Source organism: Hyperolius riggenbachi, chromosome 4 (assembly GCF_040937935.1).
Source record: "Hyperolius riggenbachi isolate aHypRig1 chromosome 4, aHypRig1.pri, whole genome shotgun sequence".
NCBI lineage: Eukaryota > Metazoa > Chordata > Amphibia > Anura > Hyperoliidae > Hyperolius > Hyperolius riggenbachi.
In genome coordinates, this window is record NC_090649.1 from 475061395 (window position 1) to 475081444 (window position 20050).

General features: G+C 45.8%; 1 protein-coding gene across 1 annotated transcript in view; it reads left to right on the forward strand.

Annotated features, from left to right (window-relative positions):
* Nucleotides 1-3921, forward strand: part of DTL (denticleless E3 ubiquitin protein ligase homolog) — a 69967-nt gene extending 66046 nt beyond the window's left edge. Inside the window, exon 15 of the mRNA XM_068232936.1 lies at nt 1924-3921. Coding sequence (XP_068089037.1) covers nt 1924-1989 — 66 coding nt within the window. The 3' untranslated portion in view covers nt 1990-3921. The remainder of the gene's footprint in view (nt 1-1923) is intronic.
* Nucleotides 3922-20050: the final 16129 nt, after the last annotated feature.

Genomic DNA, 20050 nt, shown 5'->3' on the forward strand with positions numbered 1-20050 from the left:
ATTTCTGTGTAGCTGGCAGGTCCTCTTGCTCTGCCAGTATTGATGCTTGCACAGCAATTAGCCATTAATAGATCGTTTCCTGCCAGACGAGGTAAAGTCTGCCCTGTGGCCTGGCATGTTGGCCCGTGCAGGAGAGTGATGTGCTGTTGCTGGGTAGGAGGCTTGTTAGTCACCTGCCGTCTGTGACAGTTTTAGGTGTTTTTTTATTGGTTGGGCAGGTGGTATGAATGTAAAACTTGGAGGCTGTCATTAGATGTATTTTTCTTAAAGGACACCTGAACTGAAAACAATATGCAGGCTGCCATATTGGTTTCCTTTTAAACCATACATGATGCCCGGCAGTCCTTATGATCTTTGGCTTTAGTAGAATCTGGATCGCACACCAGAAACAAGCATGCAGCTAATCTTGTCAGATCTGACAATGGCCTCGATTCGCTAAGCTTAACTCCTGTCTTTAATAACTCTTCTGAGCTGTTTTACAGTTATCAGCATGGGGATATAATTGTGATAACTGTAAAGCAGCTCAGAAGAGTTATTAAAGACAGGAGTTAAGCTTAGTGAATTGAGGCCAATGTCAGAAACGCCTGATCTGCTGCATGCTTGTTCAGGGTCTATGGCTGAATGTATTAGGCAGAGTCTCAGCAGGAAAATCGGGCAACATTATTGCTTAAAAGGAAATAATTATGGCAGCTTCCATATCCCCCTCAGCTGTGTACTTTACAAGAAACATTAAGTGAGAGGAATACGGAGGTTGCTGAAATCTTGGGCCGTAATGCTCGATTGGGTGCGTGGCAGTAAGGGCTCCTTTTTCCCTTTTTTTCAAGTTGCTGGCAGCTTTGAAAATCTCCCTAAAAAACTGTTTCCCTATGAGAGTGTTGTCATCTGAGCAGTTCGTTTCAAATCCGCTCATTAAAGCGCTACCTGTAACATACATATTGGCCTCAATTCACTAAGATCATGCTAGAGATAAGGCAAGAGAAAACTTACCTCCACACAGTGAGAGAGTTATCTTATCTCTTCATTCCTTAAGTTACCTCATCTGTAGTTAATTTACCTCCTCTGTAGTTATTTTCACACGCAGTTAATTAACAGCCTGTCTTTAACTCTGGAGTTATTTTAAGGATTGAAGAGTTAACTTAAAGACAGAAGAGTAAACTTTAGGTTTACCTGAGGTAAAATGTTTCCTGAATACTACATGCCTCCGCACCATAGTAATAACTCTAGAAACGTTATTAAAGACAGGAGATAAGTTTAGTGAATTGAGGCCATTGTATATATTATTTTCCAGGTCAAGGAGTTCACTTCCTGACTTGCATCAGGAAGTGAAAAAAAGAACCGCTCAGCAAAAGTGCTTAGAAAAACACTTTATAAAAAAAATCATATCGTGCAGTGGAGCGACGGGAGGGGAAGAAAAAAATTGCAAATTGCTGGTGCCAACAATTGCAATTTTAGATGTGAACAAAGCCAACCTGCGTGCGATAATCGCGGATAATGAACACGACAGAAACCTCCGACCGCTGTCCCCCTTAATGTTTTATGCCTGTTTATTCCTCCCCCCCCTACCCAAATGCAGAAGTACGGACGGTGGACAAGTAAAGTATAACTGCCTCAATAAAATTGGTTTGTTAAAAAAAAAGTTTACCTGCATGGGCACCTGGGGGAGGACATAAAACATTGAGGGGACTGCGGCCAAGAGCGGAGTAGTGGCGTCACAAGGCCGATTCCCAAAAGATTCGGCAATCTACCTGCGGTTGATGGCAGCCAACAGATCTCTCATTGATTTTGATTGGCTAATTTTGCAAATCAAAAAAAATCGAAACTTCCATGCAGTATGAGGGCCCCCAAAAATTGTCTTCTGGTTGAATGATGCAATAACCTTTTTTTTATTATTTTATGTAAATTTTGATTTCTTTTCCTCTGCAGGCTGCAGCCATCCCGGGTTCCACCAGGAAGATTTCGATGTATTTCCACAAAAAGCCCACCGAGTGACGAGCGGAACAGACAATCCTCTCTGCCGATCTGCAGCGTCTCTCTGTAGACGTTGCACTGTCACCCTTGCTGCTGTAGTCCAGTATGGCTGCTGATGACCTGATTTCTGGGTCAGGACTCTGATGTGCATTGCAGTGCCATCCCACCAGAATCCCTCCCATCACTCTCCGCTGTATTCTTGGTGTGTTATTGTGTATCAGGACTATGATGTACATTGCAGCAGCCGTATGGCCTTGTAGTTTGTCTGGAATCCCACCAGGAATCCTCCCCTCACTCTGCAGGATCTCTGCTGTATACATGATGTTTAAGGTGCACTCTATTTCCTATAGACTGTCCGTCACATCCAGGACTGCCCACATAGAATTCCTCCCCTCACTCTCCGCAGGATCTCTGCTGTATACATGTGTGTTAAGGTGCACCCTACTTCCTATAGACTGTCCGTCACATCCAGGACTGCCCACATAGAATTCCTCCCCTCACTCTGCAGGATCTTTGCTGTATACTTCATGTTACTGTGTATGCTACTTCTTGCAGACTGTCTGTAACGTCCAGGACTGCCCACATAGGTGATGCCTCCTCCAGTATCTGAGCAGCATATGGCTCCATCTCTCATTCCTGATCTGTGGGGCCCCCGGTATTCATTGCACCTATGGGCCTTGATTTTTTTTGGGGGGGGTTATAAGTTCAGCTCTGCTCAATCTACATATGGTCACATTGTAACTCTGCCATCTTAAAGTGAACCTAAGGTGAGTGATATAGATGCTGCCATGTTTATTTCCTTCTAAACAATACCAGTTGCCTGGCAGCCCTGCTGATCTATTTGGCTGCAGTAGTGCCTGAATAACATCAGAAACAAGCATGCAGCTAATCTTGTCAGATCTGACAATGTCAGAAACGCCTGATATGCTGCATGCTTGTTCAGGGTCTACAGCTAAATGTATTAGAGGCAGAGGATCAGCAGGACAGCCAGGCAACTGGTATTTCTTAAAAGGAAATGAATATGGCAGCCTCCATATCCCTCTCACCTCGGGTTCACTTTAAAGATTATCCAAGGCAGCCCTGTAGTCTTGTAGGGCCCTCGCTGGCCTCCTGGTCCACTTAGTTGATCTGTGTCAAGCCTGTGAAGTCAGGGCCGGTTCTCTCATGAAGCAAGGTGAAACATTTGCATCAGGCGCAGAGATTTCAGGGGCAGCAATTTTGTACTGTGTACCTTCGTGTGGAGGAATGGAGAGGCTGAGGGTGGGCAGTTTGTCATATACTCACAGCCAGCCAGTGCAATATTGTGTTGAGCTGCAGTATGTCATGTGAGAACATTAAATGAAGCAGAGTAAGTTGATGGGTGCTGTGCGATCATTCCAATTGGGGGGGGGGAGGGGCATCCTCACCAGTTTGCCTCAGGCAGCAAATAGTCTAGAACCGGCCCTGCTTCTGTAGCTGGGAGAGTTCTGCACATGCGCTGTTACGAGTGTTAACGAACTGCACTTGCGCAGAATGCTCCTAGCCTTTGAAGCGTGATCAAGAAGGCACACTGCCAGGTCAGTGCATGTGCAGTAGTGCGCAACTCAGCTGGGTCATGGACTTTACCAGGCCTGACAGCAGGACAGCATCACCTCTAGTCTGTCCACTGCTTGTGCTGATGGGATACTGCACTGTGTGCTGCTCCTGGTTCCTCAAAACGACTTCTACAAAGTTTTCTTCTAAAGAATTTCCCCCAGTCTCTTTTATCTGGAGACCAGCACTTCGTTATACATGTCTTATCAGAGCTGGATCATGTGTTTACTGTATTACGTTGGAGAAATGTACTGTATTTTCCTGTTTTTAGGACCTTTGTTTTGTTTTTTCCCAGATTCATCCACTTGCAAAGATTATTTATTTTAGATGTTGGAATGCACAGGTTTTATTTTGTAATATTTTCCTGCTATCTTTTAATGTAATTAACTCTTGTAAATACAGATCTTGTATTAATATTATATCCTGCCCTGCGTATATGTTTGGAATTAAGTTTTCTCATTTGGAGCGGTTTTGAAACATTGATAAACGTGTGTGTGGGTAGGTAGGTAGGTAGGTAGGTGTGTGTGTGTGTGTGTGTGTGTGTGTGTGTAGCGCATCACATACCCGCTAGGGAGCAATGATCAAGGAGGCACATTGCCAGGTCAGTGCATGTGCAGTAGTGCACAACTCAGCTGGGTCATGAGCTTTACCGGGACTGACAGCAGATTAGCAAAGAGGACCGGCAGGACAGCATCACCTTGGAGTTACCAAAAGGCGTTGTAGGCTTGTGCCTACAGGCGCCTGATGATGGAAAGGCAGCTCACTCTCCCCCTAGTGCCAGGGGCGTAACAATAGGGGCTGCAGCCCCTGCATCTGTGGGGGGGGGGGCAGTTTAGGGCCATTTTGGAGGATGGGGGGGGTTGCAGCAAGAGAGAGCATGGCCACACATTGGAGGTGGGGTGGGGGACGCTCACCTCGGGCTCTCCCCTCAGCGCTCCCCTTCTGCAATTATCCGTGGCGGCAGGCCACGCGCCGGAGGTTCCACTCTGTGTCTGACGCTGCTTCCTGTTTAAATAGGAAGTAGTGTGAGGCACTTAGAGATCTGACCTCCATGGTGGATGGAGGTATGTGTTCCTGCTGCTGCCACTGATAATTGCAGGAGTGGAGTGTGCTGAGGGGAGAGCCCAATGTGCGGCCATGCTCTCTCCTCATGCTGCGATCAGTTAGGGGCACCACTAGCTACTTAATACCCCTGGCTGCCTAACTCTGAGAGGCCTGTCGTGTGGCTAGATAGTGTACTGGTCAAAGCGGATCCGAGATGAAAAAGTAACGATAACCAGTAACTTGTCTATATATCTTATCTAAAGTTTAGATAGTTTAAACAGCAAATCTAGCTGCAAACAGCTTCAAAAGTTTATGATTATGTATTGCTGTGATACAATAAGGGCAGCCATGTTTTGTTTGTCACACTACACTAAGGCAAGCTGATAGCATCTCCAGCCCTTAGCCGGGGGAAAATTTCACTCCTCCCTCCTCCCCTCTGCCTCTGAAATCTCTGGCTAATAACCTCCTCCTGCCCAGACTGAGTTCCCATAAGCCCTTGCTACCTGGGACTGAGTGCCAAGGCTCTCTGAAAAGCTGTGGGCAGGGCTTGTTTCGCTTATAGGGAATTGGAGTATTAAACCAAAACAATAAAAAGTATTTGGCTTGAGGAATGCCCAACAAACAATATGAAAGGAACACAATTCTGCAATGAGTAAAAAGTTTATCTGTGATCCACTTTAAAGGAGGTATGTGGAGGCTGCTATATTGATTTCCTTGTAAACCATACCAGTTGCCCTACAGCCTAGTCTATTTGGCTGCAGTAGTCTGCTGCATGCTTGTTCAGGGGTTATGGCTAAAATTATTAGAGGCAAAGGATCAGCAGGGCAGCCAGGCAACTGGTATTGTTTAAAAGGAAATGAATATGGAAGCCTCCATATACCTCTCACTACATTTGTCCTTCAATGGTTCTGCCTCTGACACAGGAGACCAGGGAATCTCAGCTCTTCCTGTTCAGTAAGCCAGCACCTATTTAGTAAGGAGACCTTAGACAAGACTCCCTAACACTGCTACTGCCTATAGAGCATGCCTTAGTGGCTGCAGCTCTGGCTCTTACAGTCCACAAGAAGAAAAGCACAATATAAATGTTCTGTGTCTTGTCCTGTAACAAGCAAAGGGGGTAAGGAAGAAATGACAGCTGGGCCAGCCGGCACACTGATAGGCAGGTGCTTATAGGTTCATGGGGAGGGGGGGTGAAGTTTGGGGTGCCAGGACATCTGTGCCTATAGGCTCCTGTGATGTAAATCTGGGCCTGATGGAGGTGGTGAAATTGGTCAGTGATTGGCCAATCATAATTGAACATATGTATCAGCATTTATATGGGACTTTGCACTTTTAAAACAACCAGCCTGAAGGAAATCGTTTCCCAATGTGTTGGCAAGCAAGCACTTGAACTGCCGATGGTTAAAGATCTCTGGAATGTGAGAGAGATTTTACTACAACGCAAAGTTCAGCTGCTAATTAGCCTGGAACGTGATCTGGCTCGCAGTGACGGTAATGGCTCCGTATAATTACTGCAGGTATTTGTAAGCGCTGAGCAGACCATCAAATCTGCAAATTATTAGTCACATGTAATGTAAATAAGCGCTACGGGTGGTGAGGAGAATGTCTCGCTTTCTGGGCAGAGGAGTGGATAGGCTGCAACTTCTTTTTTTTCTTTTGTTCTGTTTAGAGTTTAGCCCTTTCAGTGTACGCGATATTTTACACACACCAGCTCCGGTCTATGAACAGGCCTAGTTAATATATAACCCCCAGTGGAGGGAGTAACACAGCTTGTTCTGTTAAAGGTACAGACCATTGCCACTCAGAAAAATACAACTGCTTTACTTTAGCCAGGGCCGGATTTGTACTTTCCAGTGCCCTAGGCCTGCAGTCACCAAGCGCCCCCCCCCCGGAAAAAAAAATTACAAAAAAATTGTCCAACACTGACTAGCGATCTATGGTTTCAATGGACTCATTTCAGTTGTGCTGCTCTGCCCCCCATTCAACAAATAATTCCTGTAATTTGTGCTCCTGCCCGAATGTGCACAGCAGCCGATAGTGTTCAGGACATGCATACTTGAGAAATGACGCTGATGTATGACCGGTACTTGTCAAGAATACATATGAGCGCTTTGAGTCAGACAGGAGAAAAGCGCTATACAAATGTTCAGATTATTATAACACTGTACCGGCCTCGGTTGCTGTGCACATCTGGGCAGGAGCGAGCAATTACAGGGAGTGCGAGTGGCCAGAGCATGCGCTGCTTCTTTGTCCTCTGTGCGACTGGCTGCAGTCAGAGCCACACACAGGTGACAGGGAGCACGAGTGGCCAGAGCATGCGCTGCTTCTTTGTCCTCTGTGCGACTGGCTGCAGTCAGAGCCACAAACAGGTGACAGGGAGCGTGAGTGGCCAGAGCATGTGCTGCTTCTTTGTCCTCTATGCGACTGGCTGCAGTCAGAGCCACAAACAGGTGGCAGGGCAGTGCAATGGAGAGAATCCCATCCAAAACAGAGAATAGGTAAGTAGCAAACATCCTGTCAGGACCCACTTTGGCTGTTCTGTTGTAATTAGAGTGGACCTGAACTCAGAACTTCCTCTCTGCTCTAAAAGATACGCAACAACCTAACCTTTAAATAAAAACATTTCTTTGTTACAGCTGATACAAATCCTGCAATAAATCTACAGTGTGTCTACTTCCTGCTTTTATGGAAGCAGACATATTTTTAACATCCTGTGCTTTCAAATGAGCTTAGCTGTTTTGGCAGTCAGGTGACACAGTGTAGAGATTAAATTACAACTTGTGACACAGAGGAGGGGGAATTAGACAGGCTCTCTAAATACATACAGGGTACAGTTCTCTGTTTTCCTTCTGTCCTGTGCAAGAGTTCAGCTTCACTTTAAAGCATCTGAATGACATTTATTTATATTTGCTGAAAAATCTATGCATCTCTTTTGAATGCTGAATGTACATATGGTGGTGTGCAGTATACGGGAACAAAGTCTGAAGAAGGCTTATTTAAATTGCCTTTAAAACGTTTTTCAGGGTAAATGAGGCATGTAACATCATGTTTTTTTTAATGATGTGGGGACTTAAAATCCCTTTCTCTCTCAGATGGGAAATTCGAGTTTGCTCGGATAGTGCTATTCAGATTTTAAAAATATCCGAATTGCTATTCAAAGTTCGGATAGTGGAAAAAGTTCAGATTATCTGGGTAGTTCGGATACCCAAATATTGGATGAGCACCACTGCTCAGGTGTCATTTAAAATGACAATTTAGCAATGAAAGGGAAGAAAACAGCATTTTTTTTATCCTGCAGTCTCATAGATTTTAGGAGCTGGAGCACAGAAAATGAGTCAGGAAAGAGTTAACTAAGGAACAGAAGAGACCACTGCTAGCTAGGAAAAAAAGTCTTAACAACAGTCATAAATTAGAATTAGATAAATTAACATCTGCTGAGGTCCGTGTCAAAGTAGTAAAAAGAGGAGAAGAAACTGCAGAGCTCACTGATGTTTGGGAATGCCCGCATTAAAACTCAGCGGAACTTAGTTCTATCTGCTTTGTAATGTAAATCTCTGGTATTTCTCACATCGATCTGTAAGTCTATTATACAAAGAAAGGAATTGATTATCAGATGACCGTTATGATTGATCCTGATTGTTTTAACACATCAGGAAGTGAGAGAGAGATGCAGGGATTGGGAAACTCTGGAATTCAGCTATTAGTGCAGAGCAGGGCGCTGGATGGCTGCGCTGCGGGAACAGAGGAGATGATTTACTTTGACATATGACCTCTTCTCTCTCCAAGTCATGCCGCCCTTCTTATCTTATCTAATTTTATCGCCCTAGGCCGTGGCCTTTCCAGAAATCCGGCCCTGACTTTAGCCGGTATGCAGATTTTATGCAGCTTGCAAAGTTACTTAGAGTAATTCAGATTAAGAATTGAACTTCATCCCAATCAGTAGCTGATACCCCCTTTTACATGAGAAATCTATTCCTTTTCACAAACAGACCATCAGGGGGCGCTGAATGGCTGATGTTATGGTGAAACTGCTCCCGCAAAGAAATTCTGAGTACGTACGCCTGGCAGTTTCCTGTCTGTGAACCTTGTTGCAATGTGGGAAATGGCTGTTTACAGCTGTTTCCAACTTCAAAAAAGCATGCAGCAGCTACATCACCTGCCAACAGTAAAAATGCCACTATGTAATGTCAGAATGTAAATCAGGGATTTAATAGATTTTACAATGGGCAAACACTGACTAAGTCATTTATACATAATTATTGTAAAAATGAAGCCTTTTTTTTATTACATTCTCACTGGCGGTCCTCTTTAACCCCCTTGCCGTTCTAATTATTGTGGCAAGGGGGCAGCGTAACACTTTTTTTTATTTATTTTTTTTTAAATCATGTAGCTAGCCTAGCACTAGCTACATGATAGCCGCTGAGTCTCCGGCGATCAGAGTAAACAGAAAATCCCGTTCAAAACGGGATTTCCTGCAAGGCTTCCCCCGTCGCCATGGCGACGGGGTGGGATGACGTGGGGACGTCAGAGGGAATCCCGATCCACCCCGCAGCGCTGCCTGGCACTGATTGGCCAGGCTGCGCAGGGGTCTGGGGGGGGGGGGCAGCACGGCGGGTAGCAGCGATCACGTACCACACACAGCTAGCAAAGTGCTAGCTGCGTATATGGAAAAAAATTTGCGAAAATCGGCCCAGCAGGACCAGAGCAATCCTCCTGCGCGAGTTACCCCGAGCTCAGCTCGGGATAACCGGCAAGGAGGTTGAAGTGACTTACCTCAGTAGTGGGAAGCCTCTCGATGGTTCAAAGGCTTCCAGGATCCACCTGCAGGACACCGTTCTAGCACATATCTATCCTTCCAGCAATAAAAATGTCACCATGTGATAAGTGTCAGAATGTAAATCAGGGAGAGGAAAGGTTTTACAATGGGCAAACACTGACTAAATCATTTATACATAATTATTGCAAAAATAAAGCACGTTTTTTTAAAATTACATTTTCACTGGAGTTCCTCTTTAATAAGTACCTGTGATGGGCAGGAGGAAATTCATTATACATACCTGGGGCTTCCTCCAACCCCCACCAGACTGATCGCTCCCTCTTCTTCCTCCACCTTTGCAATTGGCCCCAAAAAGTTCTCCAGTTGGCGCAGGCGCAGAACACTTCTGGTTACAGATACGCGATAGGGGTGCGTGTCTAGGCCACGAGCGCTGTAATCACAGCGCAGGAGATTTGGGCGCACACTGAGTAACTTTCGCGGTGTCAGAAGACTGAGCAGAAGTTACATTTTAAAACCATCCACGTGGAACTAGAGGGGGAATAGCAATTCACTTCGCCGGGACTTGTACAGCAGCAGGATAAGTCATACTGGCTGTATCCTGCACCCAAGTCTCCCGGTGGTAATTACATATGTATGCCTAAGCCGTGTATGCGCAGTATTCCCCAGACTGTGGAGGACTTTCAGGGGAGAATTGTGGAAGATCTAGGCAGCGCAGGAGGACGGCGAGGGAGTGGTCAGCCTGGAGGGGCTGCCCTTGTTTGAAAAGATGAACTCCAGTGAAAATAATGTAATAAAGTGCTTCATTTTTTTGCCCATTGTAAAATCTTTCCTCTCCCTTATTTACATTCTGACATTTATCACATGGTGACATTTTTACTGCTCTGGTTTTTTTGGCAGTTGGAAACAGCTGTTATTTCCCACAATGCATCAAGGCTCACACACAGGAAACTGTCAGGACCATGATCCTGACATCGTGCTGTGGGAGGGGTTTCACCACAATATCAGCCATACAGAGACCCTGCCCTGATGATCCGTTTGTGCAAAGGAATAGATTTCTCATGTAAAAGGGGGTATCGGCTACTGATTGGGATGAAGTTCAATTCTTGGTCATGCTTTCTCTTTAAAGTGGCAGGCTTAAAGGGAACCTCGGATGGGAGGGATATGGAGGCTACCATATTTATTTCCTTTTAAATATTACAAATTGCCTGGCAGTCCTCCTGATCATTCTGGCATCAGTAGTGTCTGAATCACATGCCTGAAACCAGCATGCAGCTAATCTTGTAGAGACTTCAGTCAGACCCTGAACAAGCCTGCAGATCAGATGTTTCTATGGCTAAAAGTACTAAAAGCTCATACATCTAGCGATTTTGGCGGCTGATTGACCAATTGGCCGTCATAAACCGCAGGCCGATTCCTGACCAATTTTAGCATGAAATATTTTGGGTGTCTGCAGGGGTGTATCTAGGTAATATAAAGTCTATGGCAAACAATAAAAATATTTTTCCTTTTAAACAATACCAGTCACCTGACTGTCCTGCTGATCCTCTACCTCTAAGGGCCGGTTCACATTACAAACGCGGATGGCCACGCATGCGGAACGCAACGCGTACGAACGCACGCCATCCGCGTTTGTATGCGTTGCGTGGCTGATCCCATCACTGAAAAGTGAATGGGACAGCCGCGCGTTTTTGCTAAATCTGCGTGCAGCATGCGTTCCCGGACCGCACAGGTCCGGAACGCATGCAGTGTGAACATCAGACAGTGCACTCTATGCATTGTCTGATGTCGTGCGTGTCGGGCCACCCGCACGCGTTTCCAAAACGCGGCTGGAAACGCGTGTAGTGTGAACAGGCCCAAATACTTTTGGCCCTGGACCCTGAACAAGCATGCAGCAGATCAGGTGTTTCTGACATTTATTGTCAGAGCTGACCAGATTAGCTGCATGCTTGTTTCTGGTGTGATTCAGACACTACAGCAGCCAAATGGATCAGCAGGGTTGCCAGGCAACTGGTATTGTTTCAAAGGAAATAAATATGGCAGTCTCCATTTTCTTCCCACTACAGTTGTCCTTTAACCTCCTGGGCGATAATCCCGAGCTGAGCTCGGGGTATATCGCGCAGGAGGATTTCTCAGGCCCTGGTTTGCCGATTTGCATAATTTTTTTTTTTTTTGTTACACGCAGCTAGCACTTTGCTAGCTGCGTGTAACTTCCGATCGCCGCTAATCCGCCGCTACCCACCGTGCCGCGCAGCCCCCCCCCCCCGCCCCAGACCCCTTGCGCAGCCTGGCCAATCAGTGCCAGGCAGCGCTACGGGGTGGATCGGGACTCCCTCTGACGTCCATGACGTTGGTGACGTCATCCCGCCCCGTCGCCATGGCGACCGGGGAAGCCCAGCAAGAAATCCCGTTCTGAACGGGATTTCCTGCTTACTCTGATCGGCGAAGGCGATCGGAGTGGGTGGGGGGATGCCGCTGCACAGCGGCTATCATGTAGCGAGCCCAGTACTCGCCACATGATTTAAAAAAATAAAAAATTTAAAAAAAGTGCTGTGCCCCCTCCTGGGCGATGCAATTGTATCGCCCAGAGGGTTAAAGGAGAACTGTAGTGAGAGGTATATGAAGGTTGCCTGGCTATCCTGATGATCCTCTGCCTCTAATACTTTTAGCCATAGACCCTGAACGAGCATGCAGCAGAGCAGATGTTTCTGATATTATTGTCAGATCTGACAAGATTAGCTGCATGCTTGTTTCTGGTGTGATTCAGACACTACTGCAGGCCAATAGCTCAGCAGGGCTTCCAGGCAACTGGTGTTATTTAACCACTTTCCCCACCACTACAGTATATCTACGTCAGCTGTGGCACTCTCCAAGCCACAGCCACGTAGATATACTGACCTGCCTTAAGCCCTTTTGTGCAGGGACAGGTGCGCTTCAGAGCGCACCCCCCGGCACTGTCGGTTGCCTTACTAATTGGCAAAAGGGAACATGTTCCCTTGTAGCCAATTAGTGACCCCCCCGCGGATGAACGATCACCGCTGTAACAAACAGCGTGATCCTTCATCTCCCCCTCCTCCGTGCACAGATGGCTAAAAAAAATGTAAATAAAGCCGCCTCTCTCACCTTACCTCGTTCCAGCGATGAGCCTGCAGCCTGAGCATCCGATCCCAGCTCTGAACTCAGCCGCATATTGCCGGTGACCCGGGTCCCGGCTTGATGACGTCATCAAGCCTCAAGCCGGGACCCGGGTCACCGGCAATACGCGGCTGAGATCAGAGCTGGGATCGGATGCTCGGGCTGCAGGCTCATCGCTGGAACGAGGTAAGGTGAGAGAGGCGGCTTTATTTACATTTTTTTAAGCATCTGTGCACGGAGGGGCTGCCTAATGGGGGGGGGGGGGGTGTCATACATCTGGCTACCCACACTGGGGGGGGGGAGGGGGGGGTTGGGGGTGCAAAAAACTGCCAGGCATCTGGGTAACTGGGGGGATGACATCTGACAATGGGGGATCATTTGATTATCTGGGGGAGGGGGTAACCTAATACTGGGGGCACATCTGGCTATAATTGGTGGGGGGGGCAATTCTGGGGGTACATATGGCTATAAAGGGGAAAATTTTATCCGGGGGACACAACTGCCTATAATGAGGGGTGCCAATCCTGGCGGCGTTACTGTCTCTCTGTACTGGGGGGTGGTAGATACATGGGACACATCTGACTATACCGGGGTGCCGATATTGGGGTCAAATCTGGCTAAACTGGGAAGGTTGGGCTGATACTCGGGGCACATCTGACTATATTAGGGGGGACATTAACTGGTGAAATGGTTTTATAAACTGTGGTACTTTTTATTTTTAAACTGGAATTGTTAAAAACTGAGAAATAATGCATTTTTTTAATTTTTGTTCCCTTTTTTCAATTAAAATGCCTAGAAAACAAAATTGTTCTTGGGACTAAATACCCCCCATTGAAAGCCTGGTTTGTCTTGAAAAAAAACGATATATAGATCATTTAGGTGTAGTGAGTAGGGATAAAGTTATTGCTGATTGAATAGGGACACCGCTAAAGCGTCAAAACTGCTCTGGTCAATAAGGGGAAAACAAGGTCTGGATGCGAAGTGGTTAAAAGGAAATCAATATAGCAGCCTCCATATACCTCTCATTACAGTTCTCCTTTGAAATTGTCAGCCTCCATATCCTTTACATTACAGGTTCCCTTTGAGTCCAATCGCATTATAAAGTATTGACATTCCTACTCCTTTCATTGCCGATCACTGGTTCTTCCCATGTGCCGTTAAAGGTAAAGTGCAAATTGAAATGAAAATAAAATATATTTGTGATTTGTAAACGGCTGCGAACCTCTTAAATGTAAACCTATACAATTAAGAAGTACGGTACATTTCTTTCAGAGTAAAATGAGCCTTAAATGACATTTTTCCTATTTTGCTGTCACAGTAAGTAGTAGAAATCTGACAGAACCAACAGGTTTTGGACTAGCCCATCTCCTCATGGAGGGTTCACAGGGATTTCTTTATTTTCAAAATGCACTTAGTGAATGGCAGCTGCTCCGTCCAACTGCCAAAAAAAAGTGTACGGTGAGCAGGGAGGCTGGCCAGCATCTTTTGTATAAATCTTTTTCAGGGAGTGTCTTTATAAAGAAAGGCCATGCTGAGGATCCCCCATGCGGAGATGGGCTAGCCCAAAACCTGTCGGCTCTGTAATTTTTCCACTACCTACTGTAAGTGACAGTAACATAGGAGAAAAGTCATTTATGGCTCATTGTATGTGTTTTAAATTTTTAAGATTTTTGCTACAGTTCCTCTTTAAACAGTCTGCTCGCCCTGCTATGAGTAAACATAGATGATTGTACCCGCTCAGGAGTTATTATGGAGCACAGTCTGCTCGCCCTGCTATGAGTAAACACAGATGATTGTACCCGCCCAGGAGTTATTATGGAGCATAGTCTGCTCGCCCTGCTATGAGTAAACATAGATGATTGTACCCGCTCAGGAGTTATTATGGAGCACAGTCTGCTCGCCCTGCTATGAGTAAACACAGATGATTGTACCCGCGCAGGAGTTATTATGAAGCACAGTCTGCTTGCCCTGCTATGAGTAAACACAGATGATTGTACCCGCGCAGGAGTTATTATGAAGCACAGTCTGCTTGCCCTGCTATGAGTAAACACAGATGATTGTACCCGCCCAGGAGTTATTGTGGAGCACAGTCTGCTCGCCCTGCTATGAGTAAACACAGATGATTGTACCCGCCCAGGAGTTATTATGGAGCACAGTCTGCTTGCCCTGCTATGAGTAAACACAGATGATTGTACCCACGCAGGAGTTATTGTGGAGCACAGTCTGCTCGCCCTGCTATGAGTAAACACAGATGATTGTACCCGCGCAGGAGTTATTGTGGAGCACAGTCTGCTCGCTCTGCTATGAGTAAACACAGATGATTGTACCCGCCCAGGAGTTATTATGGAGCACAGTCTGCTCGCCCTGCTATGAGTAAACATAGATGATTGTACCTACGCAGGAGTTATTGTGGAGCACAGTCTGCTCGCCCTGCTATGAGTAAACATAGATGATTGTACCTACGCAGGAGTTATTGTGGAGCACAGTCTGCTCGCCCTGCTATGAGTAAACACAGATGATTGTACCCGCGCAGGAGTTATTGTGGAGCACAGTCTGCTCGCCCTGCTATGAGTAAACACAGATGATTGTACCCGCGCAGGAGTTATTGTGGAGCACAGTCTGCTCGCCCTGCTATGAGTAAACACAGATGATTGTACCCGCTCAGGAGTTATTGTGGAGCACAGTCTGCTCGCCCTGCTATGAGTAAACACAGATGATTGTACCCGCGCAGGAGTTATTGTGGAGCATAGTCTGCTCGCCCTGCTATGAGTAAACACAGATGATTGTACCCGCGCAGGAGTTATTATGGAGCACAGTCTGCTCGCCCTGCTATGAGTAAACACAGATGATTGTACCCGCGCAGGAGTTATTATGGAGCACAGTCTGCTCGCCCTGCTATGAGTAAACACAGATGATTGTACCCGCGCAGGAGTTATTGTGGAGCATAGTCTGCTCGCCCTGCTATGAGTAAACACAGATGATTGTACCCGCGCAGGAGTTATTGTGGAGCACAGTCTGCTCGCCCTGCTATGAGTAAACACAGATGATTGTACCCGCGCAGGAGTTATTATGGAGCACAGTCTGCTCGCCCTGCTATGAGTAAACATAGATGATTGTACCCGTGCAGGAGTTATTATTGAGCACAGTCTGCTCGCCCTGCTATGAGTAAACACAGATGATTGTACCCGCGCAGGAGTTATTGTGGAGCACAGTCTGCTCGCCCTGCTATGAGTAAACACAGATGATTGTACCCGTGCAGGAGTTATTGTGGAGCACAGTCTGCTCGCCCTGCTATGAGTAAACACAGATGATTGTACCCGCCCAGGAGTTATTATGGAGCACAGTCTGCTCGCCCTGCTATGAGTAAACACAGATGATTGTACCCGCGCAGGAGTTATTGTGGAGCACAGTCTGCTCGCCCTGCTATGAGTAAACACAGATGATTGTACCCGCGCAGGAGTTATTGTGGAGCACAGTCTGCTCGCCCTGCTATGAGTAAACACAGATGATTGTACCCGCCCAGGAGTTATTGTGGAGCACAGTCTGCTCGCCCTGCTATGAGTAAACACAGATGATTGTACCCGCGCAGGAGTTATTGTGGAGCATAGTCTGCTCGCCCTGCTATGAGTAAACACAGATGATTGTACCCGCGCAGGAGTTATTGTGGAGCACAGTCTGCTCGCCCTGCTATGAGTAAACACAGATGATTGTACCCGCCCAGGAGTTATTGTGGAGCACAGTCTGCTCGCCCTGCTATGAGTAAACACAGATGATTGTACCCGCGCAGGAGTTATTATGGAGCACAGTCTGCTCGCCCTGCTATGAGTAAACACAGATGATTGTACCCGCGCAGGAGTTATTGTGGAGCACAGTCTGCTTGCCCTGCTATGAGTAAACATAGATGATTGTACCCGTGCAGGAGTTATTATGGAGCACAGTCTGCTCGCCCTGCTATGAGTAAACATAGATGATTGTACCCGCGCAGGAGTTATTATGGAGCACAGTCTGCTCGCCCTGCTATGAGTAAACACAGATGATTGTACCCGCGCAGGAGTTATTGTGGAGCACAATCTGCTCGCCCTGCTATGAGTAAACACAGATGATTGTACCCGCCCAGGAGTTATTATGGAGCACAGTCTGCTCGCCCTGCTATGAGTAAACACAGATGATTGTACCCGCGCAGGAGTTATTGTGGAGCATAATCCGCAATCCTGGCTTGTAGCTTTAAATATTTATGAAACTATTCATTGCGGATGTCTTTTAATTACATTGAAATAGTTTGTTTTTATTCATATGAAATATAATGAAAGTGCTCCTGCAGGCAAAGATTAGTTCTTAGAAAATGGGTTGTTTTTTTCCTGTAAAGAAACACTTTGATGACTGTGATATATACTTAGCTCTGTAGGGGTTTAATAATGCTAATAACGTAAACTGGATTCCTACATAAACAACTTTATTTTTCAGATGAGGAAATACTGGAGCTGTGTGTAAAGGAATATGACTGTATAAGACTTCTATTATTATACATTTATATAGAACGATGAAACATTTGTAAAGTGCTTTTCTCCCATAGGACCCAAAGCGCATAAGCTGGTCTCAGATCAGTACATGTTGATGTGTACACAGGGGTTAAGAAAAACAAAAGATTGCTTTCTTAAAACAGAAAGAATTTGCGATAAGGTACACAGAGGTTAAACAGGTGACTTTATCAGTTTGGATTTAAAGAGAAACTCTGACCAAGAATTAAACTTCATCCCAATCAGTAGCTGATGCTCCTTTTACGTGAGAAATCTATTCCTTTTCACAAACAGACCATCAGGGGGCGCTGTATGATTGATATTGTGGTGAAACCCCTCCCACAAGGAGCTCTGAGTACCGAGGTACTTCTGGCAATTTCCTGTCTGTGAACCTTGTTGCATTGTGGGAAATAGCTGTTTACAGCTTTTTTCAACTGCCAAAACAGCATGCAGCAGCTACATCACCTGCCAACAGTAAAAATGTCACCATGTAATAAATGTCAGACTATAAATCAGGGATTTCAAAGATTATACAATGAGCAAACACTGAATGCTTCATTTTTACAATAATTATGTATAAATGATTTACTTTTTTTTATTATAATATTTTTACTGGAGTTCCTCTTTAAAGTGTATCTGAGATAAACTATTACACATTGCATAATTGTGCCCCTTACATATAGTTTAAAGGGTATTCCTCAAGCCAAATACTTTTTTTTGTTTTAATACCCCAATTCCTTATAAATTAAACAAGCCTTGCCCACAGCTCCTCCAGCGCCTAGGCATTCTGAGTCCCATGTGGCAAGTGCTCATGGGAGTTCAGTCTGAGAAGAAGGAGGCTTTTCCCGAAGGAGGAGGAGGAAGAGGTGTTACTAGCAAGAGATTTCAGAGGCAAGAAGGTGGGGAGGAGATGGGAGTATTCACAGGCTGAGGGGTGGAGATGCAGAGCAGCTTGCCGGTGTAATGATAAGCAGAATATGGCTGCTTTTATTGTATTACAGGAAGAAATCATCATATACTGTTGAAGCTGTTTGCAGCTAGATTTGCTGTGTAGACTATCTAAACATTAGATAAGATATATAGACAAGTTACTTGCTATAGTTACTTTTTCATCTCGGATTTACTTTAAAATCAAGACCGCTCCAACCCTGGACATGTTTAGTTTGGCAAAGCATTCCACAGGGTAGGGACAGCATGACAGAAAGCTCTGGCTCCAAAGGTTTTTAGTTGGATTCTGGGGATGGTTAAGTTATTGGATCCTTTTGATCTGAGGTTGTGGGTGGTGTGATAAATGTGACAAACACCCACCAATCCCATCGTGCTATGCCACAGTTGCCATACAGGTCGTAACTAGAGACTTGTGGAGTTGAATCCGCTGTGAGCACAGTAAATGTTTAAGATTGGTTGGTGTGCCCATACATAATACAATCTTCACTGTATGTACAATCAGTAATAAAGTTATTGATTCTTCATTGGAAATCGAGGGTAATATGCTGCCACCACTCTCCGTATTGAAAATGAGACAGAGAGACCTTGAGAGCTAATTATTCCTAAAAGGAAGAAAACCATCAATTGCAACCTAACTAGGCAAATCTACTAGTAGTCTACTCCTTGATCTCCCTCCCCTTTCCTGCCTCCCGTTTGTATACTGAATTCTCTGTCCTCCATTATAGAAATGGCCATTACCCCATAACAGCTTGCGGGTCAGAACACTGTTAAATTGTGATATTGCCCACTTGAGCCATAGGGAAACATGGACATTACCTTGCTCATCAGTTGTCCTTTAAGTTATAACTGACAGCAACTGATATATAACTGACAGCAACTTGTATCTTTCAGTCATGACAAAATCTTGTCAAAACTGGAAAGAATCATTGTTAAAAGAAAATGATGAACTTCTGAGAGGAACAGTGAGGTAAGTATGTAATATTTATTTAAAGGCACATTGTGTTTATTTTAAATAATGTTACTCGGATCAGGTAACCTTTAACCTCCTTGCCGGTCTAAAAAATACGGCAAGGAGGCAGCGCCGCACATTTTTTTAAATTTTTTTTTTTTTTAAATCATGTAGCGAGCCAAGGGCTCGCTACATGATAGCCGCTAAGCGGCGGCATCCCCCCACCCACTCCGATCGCCTTCGGCGATCAGAGTATGCAGGGAATCCCGTTGAGAACGGGATTTCCTGCAGGGCTTCCCCGGTCGCCATGGCGACGGGGCGGGATGACGTCACCGACGTCATGGACGTCGGGACGTCATAGGGAATCCCGATCCGCCCCTCCAACGCTGCCTGGCACTGATTGGCCAGGCAGCGCAGGGCTCTGGGGCGGGGGGGAGCGACTCGGCGTGGCGGATTGCGGCGGATCGGCGGCGATCGGAAGTTACAAGCAGCTAGCAAAGTGCTAGCTGCTTGTAACAAAAAAAAAATTATGCAAATCGGCCCAGCGGGGCCTGAGATATCCTCCTGCGCAGGTTACCCCGAGCTGAGCTCGGGATAACCGGCAAGGAGGTTAAAGGGGAACTGAAGTAAGAGGTATAAGGAGGCTGCCATATTTATTTCCTTTTAATCAATGCCAGTTGCCTGGCAGCCCTGCTGGTCTATTTCTCTGCAGTAGTATCTGAATAACACCAGAAACAAGCATGCAGCTAGTCTTGTCAGATCTGAATTTAAAGTCTAAAACACCTGATCTGCTGCATGCTTGTTCAGGGGCTATGGCTAATAGTAATAGAGGCAGAGGATCAGCAGGGCTGCCAGGCAACTGGTATTGCTTAAAAGGAAATAAACATGGCAGCCTCCAAATACCTCTCTCTTCAGTTCCCCTTTAATGGTTACTACTATTCAAAGCATCAATTGATTACTAGCACCAATAGAGACCTCATACTGTCAGGGCCCAGAGAAACGCTAGTGTTGCGGAAAACGCAGCATTTTATATGCAGGTGGGGAGAATCAGGAGTCACTCTCTGTAGATGGGAAACAATAGGGGGTAGCACCCTCCAGCAAGTGTGGACTACACAATGTGATGAAATGTTGTAAACCGAAGCA